The 11,565-nt window shown below is 50.4% G+C and overlaps 1 protein-coding gene across 5 annotated transcripts in view; it reads right to left on the bottom strand.

Moving 5' to 3' along the window:
* Positions 1–2,099: 2,099 nt before the first annotated feature.
* GSN (gelsolin) overlaps positions 2,100–11,565 on the bottom strand; it is a 70,101-nt gene continuing 60,635 nt past the window's right edge. For all 5 annotated transcript variants that reach the window (XM_021708428.1, XM_021708427.1, XM_008049786.2 and 2 more), the window contains 7 exons: positions 9,511–9,601; positions 8,108–8,278; positions 7,313–7,487; positions 5,464–5,588; positions 5,156–5,233; positions 3,319–3,379; positions 2,100–2,491 (listed from right to left, as the gene is read on the bottom strand). In XM_021708428.1, coding sequence (XP_021564103.1) covers positions 2,322–2,491; positions 3,319–3,379; positions 5,156–5,233; positions 5,464–5,588; positions 7,313–7,487; positions 8,108–8,278; positions 9,511–9,601 — 871 coding nt within the window. In that variant the 3' untranslated portion in view covers positions 2,100–2,321. The remainder of the gene's footprint in view (positions 2,492–3,318; positions 3,380–5,155; positions 5,234–5,463; positions 5,589–7,312; positions 7,488–8,107; positions 8,279–9,510; positions 9,602–11,565) is intronic.

The following is an 11,565-nucleotide window of genomic DNA, read 5'->3' on the forward strand; positions in this document are numbered from 1 at the left end:
GGTTTTTTTGAGTTGGAGTCTCACACTCTGTTGTCTAGGCTGGAGTACGGTGGCACGCTCAGGGCCACTGCAGCCTTGACTGGCTGGGCCCAGGTGATCCTTCCGCCTCAGTCTTCCAAGCAGCTGAAATTACAGGCGCACACCACCATGCCCGGCTAATTTTTTGATTTATTGTAGAGATGAGGTCTCGCCGAGTTGTCCAGGCTGGTCTTGAACCCTTGGGCTCAGGAAATACACTTGCCTCCACTTCCCAAAGTGCTGGAATTACAGGCGTGAGCCACTGCAACCTGGCTAGAAATGGGTGTAATGGGTGTTTAATCTGATACCACGGCATCAGAGAGTGAGTCAGTATATTCCCTCCAAAAACTTGCTTGTCAGTAGTACAATTTACTCAGCATTTATACTCCATAGTTTCTCACACACCTTTAAGACCAAGTTAACAAGGGCACAATAAAGATCTAATCCGTTCACCCATCCCTGAGGCTGATTTAACAAGGCCTACAGGCAGTTCTGGCATGACCCAAAATCTATCATGTTGACATTTTAGCATAACTTCTGAGATTTACAACCACATGGACTTTAAATTTTATAGTTCCTTAAGGGTGAGTGAGGGAATGAAAGTTACAACCATTAAAGAAGCTACCCTGGTACATTTAGATAAACCACTTCAAATCAAACACAAGAAATATAAGAAACTCCCATTCCCAGAGCCTTGGCCTATAAGTGGGAGCCTCCATGAAGAAAATATTTTGAAGCAGTTTGTGGAAATATGCACGAAGGACTTTGTGACATGCTGAGCATGAGCAGAGAGATTTGCAACCCAGGAGACCAAGAGGGGACAGATGAATCCCTCTCCCACACCCCAAAGACTTCGAACTTTGGCAGCATCCAGGGACAGCTTTTGTGACGGCAGCTGCAGCAGTGACTTCTCCAGCTTTGGGGCAGCGGAACAAACCTGTGGGAACCAGAGATTTCGAGGAAGTGCCGGTGGGTGTCCCAGGATGTGACAGCTGTGAGAATGCGCCCTGCCCACCCTCTATTGCAGGCCCTGTGATTACTAAGGGCCCCAGCCACAGGCTTGGAACCTCATCCAGTATGTGCATCAAGGCCATGCCTTCCGGGACTGAGTGTAGGGGGCAGATAAGACACACCTACTTGCCCAAGGGTGCAGTTCCTCTGTTGGCTGACTTGACTCTGGCCCAGTGGAACAGACATTTCCACTCTCCTGTTCCCAGTAGCATTATGCACAATAGCCAAAAATTCGAAACAACCCGAGTCCATCGATAGATCAATGGATAAACGTACAATGGGTGATTATTCAGACACAGAATGGAATGAAACACTGGTAAATGCTACAGCCGGGGTAAGTCATGAAAATGTAATGATGCTAAGTGAAATAAGACAGATACACAGGACACTGTGATTCCACTTAGAAGAGGAACCTGGTAGTCAAATTCATAGAGACTGCAAGTAAAATAAAGGGTCTCACTGTCACTCAGGTTGGAGTGCAGTGGCACACTTACAGCCACCACAGCCTTGACCTGCTGGGCTCAGGCGATCCTTCTGCCTCAGCCTCCCAAGTAGCTGGAACTATAGGTGCGTTCCACTATGCCTGGCTAAGTTTTTTTATTTATTGTAGAGACAAGGTCTTGCCAAGTTGCCCAGGCTGGTCTTGAACCCTGGGCTCACGCAATCCTTTCGCCTCTGGCTCCCAAAGTACTGAGATGACAGGGGTGAGCCACTGTGCCTGGCTGGGAACTGTTATTTAATGGGCACAACATTTATGTTGGGGATTATGAAACAGGTTGGAGTGCAGAGAGATAGTGGTGATGGCTACACAACATTGTAAATGTATGTAATATCATCGAATTGTAGGCTTACAATGGTTAAAATGACAAATACTATGTTATGCAATTGGCCACCACAACAGGATGAAAACAGAGTGGGTGCAGCTTATCTGCTGGTTCACAGGCACATGCAAGGCACCTTTCTGAGCATTCTCAGAGTTACCAGAATCCACTCAGGCAGGGCAGAGGCTGACTATGACTGTCAGGTGGGTAGGGATCATTGCACAAGGAAACAGAGGTCTCACACTAGGCTAACACACTTCAAAAAACTTTTATTGAATCGACTTTCCAAAGCACAGACATTTTAGACAACTTTGCAAGGACCCTGGAGTTTTGCAGGGTTTTGACTACTGTAAAAAAAAAAAAAACCACACACACACATAGCAGAGTTGCCCTGCTCACTGTAAGGCCTCTTTGAGGGATGGACAGCTCCAAAAGGCACTGGCCGGTGACACGGGTGGGTCCTGCCCTTCCTCAGGCAGCCAGCTCAGCCATGACCCTGTCCAAGGGGTCCACAGACCAGTAGTTGTCATCCCAGCCGAGGAACCAGCCCACAAAGGAGGGAGGCTCGAAGCCTTGCTTCACCACGGTGATGGGTGTCCGCCTATCCCGATTCGCTGGGTCTGTCTCGATATACCGCTTAGCTGCAATGAAAAGGAAAGGAAATTCCCAGCATGCTTAATGCCTCCCTCAGCAGGGAGAGGGTGATTCCGGGCAGGGCTCGACTAAGAAGACAGTCCATGGGCCTACTGTTCCTACTACACCACACCCACACTGGACACCACCCTCCCTTAAAGGTGACCACAACTGTGTGAGTCCTCCCTGACCCTGCTAGGGAACACAGCGAGGGATAGGGACTACTGTTTAACTTTCTGTTTCATAAAGGAGAGAGGTTTTTTCCCCTGCTATTGGAAGACATTAAAGAACCAACTTTTGGGTTTCCAGCTCTCAAATCAGCTCTGTTTAGCAACCAGGGATCTGCTTTGCAACATCAAGACCTTGACGAGACTGGGTGTGGTGGCTCACACCTGTAATTCCAACACTTGGGGAAGTGGAGACGAGAGGATAGCCTGAGCCCAGGGGGTTGATAATAGCCTGGGCAACTTGGCGAGACCTTGTCTCTAGGAAGGCTGAGGTGGATCACCTGAGCCCAGCAGGTTGAGGCTGCAGTGACTGTGAGTATACCACTGCACTCCAGCCTGGGTAACAGAGTGAGACTCTGGCTCAAAAAACAAAAACAACCCCAAACCCCCCACAAGTTCCTTGGGTATTCTGGGAACTTGAAGTGGCTTCTCCTCTGTTCCTCCCTTCCTCTGGAACAGACCATTTCCTTCAGAAAGCCTCAGCTTTGTTCTTTTATTACCCCAGGCAGGGCGTCTGAGGGGCTGACCACAGATAAGGAAGTCCCCACCCCTGATGCTGACTCCCACAAGCCCACATGTAACAGACCCACAGAGACTTGGGTCCTCACCAGAGGTCAAGGCTTCTGTCTTTTCCTCTTCTTGAGAATCCTTTCCAACCCAGACAAAGACCTGGAGGAGAGATGTGGAAAGAAGATAACATGAAGGGTGCTCCCCAAGTTCACAGAGGGAGGAAGAATGAGGAGGGTCCAGGTGTCAGACCAGACAAAGCCCTCAACTAACAGCACCCTTGGACTATGACGGGAAGGATCTGGAACACAGTGCGTAAACTGGCAATCTACAAAATGCTTTGTTCACCCACCTACCATCCCGGTTGGTCTGCAAGGTCTTTTTAAACAAATTTAGTTACCAACTTATGACAAAAAAAATTCTAGATTTCCAACTCTCGGAAAATTGGAGAATCTGGCAACCCGGGCCTTCACCCTCACTTGGGTGAAGCCGAACGGCAACTGATCCCTTAAATGGGCAGTGCTCTTGTGTCTCAGACTTCACCACTCCTTCATGTCTCTCCATCTCAGCCGGCTTCCCTCATCGACATTGTCAATCAGGTGCCATCAGGCATTGAGTTTGAGAGTCTTCTCTAAAGGTCCATGAATTATCTCTTGAAAAGCACGTGTCTGTTCAACAAATGAGATCCCAAGCATATTCTCACTCATTTATTCACCTAACACATAGGCATTGAGGGTCTATCATGTGCCATTCTCTGTGTGTCTTGGCCAACATGGGTCTAAGGCTTGGAATATAAACAACTTGCAGACACTATACCATTCTGAACCTTCTTACAAGCGTTGTTACACATAATTCAGATGATTATAACGTATCATCTCTTTTTGTGTATGTCTAAAATATTATCTCAAGGAGCACTTGTCATTGATAAAATGGCACCAGGCAATAAAATATCAGACTTGGTAGCTCCTGCTTATTTATAAATATGTTCCCTACTGAACTGGAAGCTCCTCAAACACAGGTATTGTGTCTGTTTTGCTCATTACAGGATTCTTAGCACTCAGCATGTTGCTTGGAAGACCAGGGTGCTGAATACATGCTGGCTGCGTGAATCACTAACAGGTGAATAGACAGACTGGACAGCCAATGATCCAATCAACAATGACAGGTAAATGGCTCAAGCTGCAAACATTTTGGTCCTGATCTCCCAACCAGGGATTCCAAGAAGCAGTTTCGTAAGTGGAAAAGAGTCTTCTGCCTTCGTGGCCAGCCACGCTATGGCCCTAACGACTCCAGGAGAAGCCATCTTGGTAGGAAGGATTACTGACCTGACCCCCCATCCCTCCATGAGAATGTAAGCCCTGTGAGGGTGGGGAACTGTCTCCTTTATCCATTGCTCTATCCACAGCTTCTCACAAAACATCTGGCAGGTGCTCAGTTAACACAGGGTCGAGTAAAGGAATGACACATTCTCCCCACCAAATCCTATACCACAGACCTCTCTAGGAGATGAAGCAGACTGAGCCCAGAGTCCTCCAAAACAGAAGGAGTGGCACTTCAAAACTCCAGGTGACACCAGGGAGTTTATGCCTTCATTTGAGATGCTGCTAAGTTCAAGTTTCTTTACCAACAGATTTAAAGTGAGAGCTCACACTCCTCTAGAACCTGGGAGACAACGATGAAGGACATCTGATTTGCATTTAAAGGGCGCTTTCCAGTCTTTCAAGGTGTCTGTACCTGCAGGATAGTACCATCACTCTCATTTTACAGATGAGGAAATGGAGGCTCAGAAAGGGAAGTGACTTGCACCTGCCCAGAGGCTCTTCCAGCAACAACTGGCACAGCTTCTTTGAAGTCCTTCTGGCAACTGATCTTAGAACAGGAAGCCTGGCTTCTCCCACCCTCTGTGGCATGGAGAGCCTTCACCTGTCTTTCACCCACCTGGTCCCAGGTGTCCAGAAGCATGACGTCATCAGTCGCCAGGTCTTCTTGCATGAGCTCCCCGGGAACCTCTTCGATCTGGAGAGGAATAACAGAGGATAACAAGAGAGCATCGTCAAGATGTCTGACCTCCTGGGTGGGCTTCCTTATCTGCCCCAGCAGGGAGTCGCATGGCTGTTGTGGCGGGCAGGGAATCCTTCCTCTTGGCAGTACCATCAGAACTGTTTCTCCCCTTCCCTGCTCCGACTGGCCCCAGGGAACCTGACTCCCGAGGGGAAAGCAGAGGTGCACCCTCTGCAGGGGCTCACCACAAAGCGGCCGATCTTGTTGGAGCAGGCAAAGAGGCGAGGAGGGTGGGCATCCATCTTCTTGTCCTTCAGCCGTGGGGATGTGCGGTAGGCGGCCTTCCCGCCCAGGGCCTCCCAGAAGCCATCTGTGAAGGTTGGCCGCACCAGTTGCCAAGGAATATCACCACCCCCCTCACGTGTCTCATCAGACCCTGAAAAAAGCCCTGCCCGAGCCCAACCAACTACACTTCATCTCCTCCCTCCATCCTAAAATCCCAGGGGCCAAGAGGGAAGAGGCCTGAGGGAGTTGGAAGGTGATGAAATGAAGGCCCCGAGGGGGCAGACTTGGCATAGACACACAGCCAGGACAACTTTTGACTTGAGGTTTACTGCTGACGGTGCTGCGGGATGGCGATAATCCACTCAACAGATGAGATGATTGCGGCTCAGAGAGGTTTAGCCACTCACCCAAGGTCATATAGCAAGTGGTAAAGCTAGGCTGCAACTCTTGTCTGACTCCAATGCCCATATTCCTTCTATCATACTTTCTCTGTCTACACCTGCTCTGTCCATGTATGGCTATTTAAATTTAAAGTTGCTAAAATTAAACTCAATTAAAACTTTACTTCCTTATTCTCACCAACTCCCATTTAAAACTTTACTTCCTTATTCTCACCAACTCCCATTAGTCACATTTCAAGTGCTCAATAGCACTCGTGGCCACCAAATTGGACATGAGGGATATAGAACACGCCCATCCTCACAGAAGTTTCTATTGGACAGAGCTGCTTAAAACCAACTTATTTGTACTCATCCCCATTTCTTTTTCTTTCTGTCCTTCTTTTTTTTTTTTTTTTTGAGCTGGGGGTCTCACTCTGCTGCCCAGGCTAGAGTGCAGTGGCACGATCACAGCTCACCACAGCCTCGACCTCCTGGACTCAGGTGATCCTTCCACCTCAGCCACTGGAGTAGCTGGTACTACAGCCATGTGCCACCATGCCCGGCTAATTTTTTAATTTTTTTTTGTAGAAACGAGGTCTTGCTATGTTGCCCAGGTTGGTCTCAAACTCCTGGGCTCAAGCAATCCTCCCACCTCAGCCTCTCAAGGCATGAGTCACCATACCCAGTCACTCTTTCCCATTTCTTTTTTTTTTTTTTTTGACTTGGAGTCTCACTCTGCCATCCAGGCTGGAGTGCAGTGATGCACGCTCACAGCCACTGCAGCCTCGACTTGCTGGTCTCAGGCGATCCTTCTGCCTCAGCCTTCCAAGTAGCTGGGACTGTACGCCACCATGCCTGGCTAATTTTTTGATTTATTGTAGAGTCAAGGTCTCACTATATTGCTCAGGTTGGTCTTGAACCCCGAGCTCAGGCAATCCTCTTGCCTCAGCCTCCCAAAGTGCTGGGAATACAGGAGTGAACCACTGCACCCAGCCACCCATTTCTATTAACCATCAAGAAGGAGAGAATAGGCTCAAAGCAATAGCAGAAAGACTGAGGCCCAGCAGGCCCAGCAGAAGGAAGATGCTCCTGACCCGTGTTCTGGAAGCAGCAGGCTGTGACATTTCTGTCCATGGACATTCTAGAGACCAGAAGAGGCTGCTGCCCCTGATGCTGTTAACCTGCCTACCATCTTTCAAGGCTTCCTAGCAAGTGGTGGCCTCTTCCAGCAGCCTCCCCTGACTGCTGCAGCCCACACTCAGCTTGCCTGGAGACCTCCCTCTCACTGCCCAGTCCTCACTTCAAACTTCCCGCTTTGATCTTACACACATTAGGAGACAGGCGAGAATACAGACAGGCAGAAGAAAAGACAGGAAACCTAACAGCTGCAGTCTCCGAGAGCAGCAGGCCCCCCAGTCCCAGCTCCTACCTGGCTCGCTGCCTTCTGCCACCTGCACAGGTTGGGCCTGCAGCACCCTGAGCAGCTCCTGGGCCCCCGTCTTCTCTGCCTCACTGGCTCCTGCACCTACCCACAGGTAGGCGGCCGAGGGAGTTTTCAGGACAAAGGCATCGTTGGAGTTCAGGGCACCAGCCTTAGGGAGCACCTGGGAAGGCAGGGCTTGATTCATCAGGAACCAGACAAAAAGCCCTCAGACCCAGCCTCATGGCCCAGGAGACCCTGTAGCAGGACCAGCTCTCAGGTGGAGACTTGGAGGAATGCACCCCATCAGTGCTGAGGACACAGACTTAGGACACTGATGGGCTTGGTTGATTCCCATGAATCACTCATGCACTCTGTGCAAGATGATTCAAGCATTCTGGGCTGCATGAACAGAAGTTGAATGCCCAGAACAAAGGGGGCAATAGTCCCATTCTCGAGGCTGCTCAGACCATCCTGGAGTATCATGTCCAGATCTGCCTTTCACCATGAAAGGGATAGAAGCCAACTGGAATGTAATCAGGAACAGCATGCAGATTGTGTAGAATGGACTAGCTGGTAGGTAGCAAGCTGTCTGTCACACAAGGTATGCAAGGGGCACCGGACATCCTTGCAACAGGGGAAAGGCTAAGACAGACAATCCTACTGCCAGGGCAGGAAGTCACAAAAAGCTGCTTCTTAACCTCTCACCCAGCCCCACCCAGACCTGTGCCTGGAAATCTGCTCATCGAGCCTGGGGGGTTTCAGGAGGCCAGTCCTTCCTGGGGCCCGAGACCTGGGTGTTACCTCAACAGCCCGTGTGGCTCCAGCGCTGTTGGCCCGGACCTGGAAGAGGCGGGTACTGGCCGGGGCAGTCTGCCCACCGTCGCGGGAGGTGCCGCCCCTGTAGATGATCATGGGTTTCCCGCCAAACAGGCTCATGAGGTGGGCAGGCTCCTTGCCTTGGACCACGCGGCTCTGGCCGGGAGACAGGAGGGTGAATCAGGGGGCTGGGGTGGCAAGCACATCAGTCCTCACATGTCACTGGGCCCAGGGCTCAGAACGAGGCGACCACGCTTGTGTCCGTGTGTGGCATGGAGCGTGACCCTACAACACACAGGCTCCAGGCAGGGACACCAGATTCCAGGAAGTCTGGAAACAATGCTATTTCCAGAGGTCCCCGGGGGACCTACTTGGGGCTCTCCCCCTCTCAGCCCCCGGGGGACTTGCTTTGCTGACCCCGAGTCTGGTCCAAGAACCAGGAGAGCCCATGTTTGCAAACGTTCCCTTAAATGGAAGTATAAGGACTGTTCCTGGACACGCTTCCAGAACAGTGACGTCAGCTCTGGGCATGAAAGCCAGAGGAGGGATAAGAATAGGGCCTTCCAGACCTGACGAGCCCCCACTCCTGCACAGCCAGCAACCCAGATGTGGGCAGCAGCCAGGGACTTGGGGGTGGAAAGCCAGATCTACGCCAAGATGCATCACAGCCACCCCTGCCCGTGTGCCCGCCTCACTCCAGATCCGAGCAGTGGCCCTGCTAATCCAGAAGACAGCCTCCCTCCCTTGTGTGCCAGGTCTACTGTAGTCACTTCCCACAGTCAGCAGCACCACTGCGTTAGGGCTCAGATTCCAACTCCAGCCTGATGCTGATACCTCGGGCATGCACCTCAATCTCTTGGCTTCCTCCTCTGTAAGATGCAGCCAAGGATGCTACTCCGAAGGCTGCTGTTATGGTGAAATGAGCTAAGAGCTCACTCGGTGCCCAGCGCCCAGGCTGCCACTGCTTTTATCCCCATTTTGAGAACACAGGCACAGAGAGGCTGCATGGCTTGGCCAAGGTTGCCCAAAGGTGAGGACAGGATTCAAGCCCGAGCGGGCTGAGCAGGCTGGCTCCACGTCCTTCCTCTTAGCTGCTCCGCCCCGCCGCCTCTCCCGCGTCCCTCTCCACGGGGTCTTCTCCTTTTCACTTGCTGCATCCGTTACGGTGTGTGATCAAGCAGTGCTGGTGTGCATGTTTGCTGAACGTCTCTCTCCCCCAAGACTACAAAGTTCATGAGGGCAGGGACAGTGTCCATGGCTGGCACATGGAAGCCCTGCACATAAATATCTACTGCACGGAAGGATGGAGGGGTGGACAGTCAGACACACGAGGGAGGTGAGGGACAAGGCCCAGGCTGCAGTCCAGGGAGGCAGCGGGTGGGGCTCACCTGGACAGGGGTACCTCCCAGCTCCGCGTCCAGCTGGGCAGTCAGGATGGCGGACGCAGCAACCTCATCCTGGGTAGACTGGGCACCCTGCCTGGAGGAGGAAGCGAGACTCAGCACCAAGGTCTACACAGAGCCCAGATCCTCTCCCTGCCCTGGGTCTGAGAAACCTGCACATGTGCACATTACAGGTAATGAAACTGAGACTGAGAGGGAAAGGAGCAATAATGCCAGGAACCAGAGCAGCACTCCCACTCAGCCTGGTATCTTGGCTTTCCACATAGATCAGGCATGACAATGGATTTCCTTATTCTAAATGCGCCCCACAGGGGGCTGGCTGGGCCACTCCATGCAGAACAGTCACAGGAGAAGGTGCTCAGAGACTCAGCTCTGAGACACAGAAAAGTAGTCAGGAACATTTTTTTCTGAGCAGAAAGGCAGGTCACAGAAGAGCAAGTGTGATATGAGCCCATTTGTGGGAAAGGATGTCGGTTGATTTGTCCTCACTTGGACACACACAGAGAGGTCTGTATGGATGTTCACCAGAAGGTCAATGGGGCTGCCCTAGAGGGGAGACTTAGGGGGATTTTCACTTTCTTTTAAACAAATTTTATTTATCCTTTTAGAGACAGGGTCTCGCTCTGTCACTGCAGCCTCGAACTCCTAGACTCAAGTGATCCTCCCACCTCAGCCTCCCTCAGGTGGGACTATAGGCATGGGCCACCATACCCTGCTAATTTTGTGTGTGTGTGTGTGTGCTGACGGGGTCTTACTATGTTGCCCAGGCTGGTCTAGAACTCCTGGCCTCAAGGGATCCTCCCATCCTGGCTTCCATCCACCATGACTGGCAGGATTTGGGGTTTCTATCCTACCTCTTCCTATACTGTCTAAATTTCCCATAACAAATATATGCTGGTCATCATATAAGCACACAAACACCCGACAAATTAATGTGCTAATGCAGCTTGTTTTTTTGAAGCCTTCTTATGAATTTTGTACCATGTGCATGTATTATCTAGTAAAAAAAAAATTAAGCTGCTTTTAAAGTCTGAGGCTGTCAAGTCGAGAGGCATTTTACAAAATAACTGACCAGTACTCTTCAAAAGTGTCAAGGTCATGAAAGAAAAGGAAAAGCGGAGAAACTGTCATAGACTTGAGGGACTAAGAAGACATGAAGGGTGAATGCCATGTGGGATCCTGGGCTAGGTCCCACACCAGAAAAACGGCAGTGGTGGGAAAACGTGAAATTCAAGGAAGCCTACAGATCAGCAGACAGTACTGCATCATGTTGGTTTCCTGGTTTTGATCATTTGACTATGGCTATGCAAGATGTGGACAAAAGGGAAGCTGGATAATGAAAATATGAGAACTGTCTGTGCTACTTTTGCAACTTTTCAGCAAGTCTAAATTATTTCAACATAAAAAGTTTAAACCAGGCGTGGTATAATCCCAACACTTTTGGAAGTCAAGGTGAGAGGATTGCTTGAGCCCATGGGTCTGAGACCAGACTGGACAACTTGGTGAGAACTCATCTCTACAATAAAGTAAAAAAAAAATTAGCCAGGCATGGTGGCACATGTCTGTGGTTTTAGTTACTTGGAAGGCTGAGGCAGAAGGATTACCTAAATCCGCAGCTCGAGGCTGCAGTGGCCATGAACGTGCCACTGCACTCCAGCCTGGGTGACAGAGTGAGACTCCAACTAAAAAAAAAAAAGTTTAAAAAAGAAAAGGAAATCCTGACTGAGCACAGTGGCTCACACCTGTAATCTCAGCACTTTGGGAGGCTGAGGTGAGAGGATCACTTGTACCCAGGAGTTTGAGACCAACCCAGGCAACACAGTGAGACCTTGTATGTATGTATGTATGTATGTATGAATGAATGAATAAATAAATAGGGTGTGATGGCTCTTGCCTGTAGTCCCAACTACTGGGAGACTGAGGCAGAAGGATCACCAGGACAGACCAGGGCAGAGAGTCATAAGCACGCCACTGCACTCCAGCCTGAACTGTAACAGAGTGAGACCCCAACTCGGAAAAAAAAAAAAAAAAAAGGAAATC

The sequence above is a fragment of the Carlito syrichta genome, unplaced genomic scaffold (genome assembly GCF_000164805.1).
Source record: "Carlito syrichta isolate Samal-C Ts95f unplaced genomic scaffold, Tarsius_syrichta-2.0.1 Scaffold136857, whole genome shotgun sequence".
NCBI classification, from domain to species: Eukaryota; Metazoa; Chordata; class Mammalia; order Primates; family Tarsiidae; genus Carlito; species Carlito syrichta.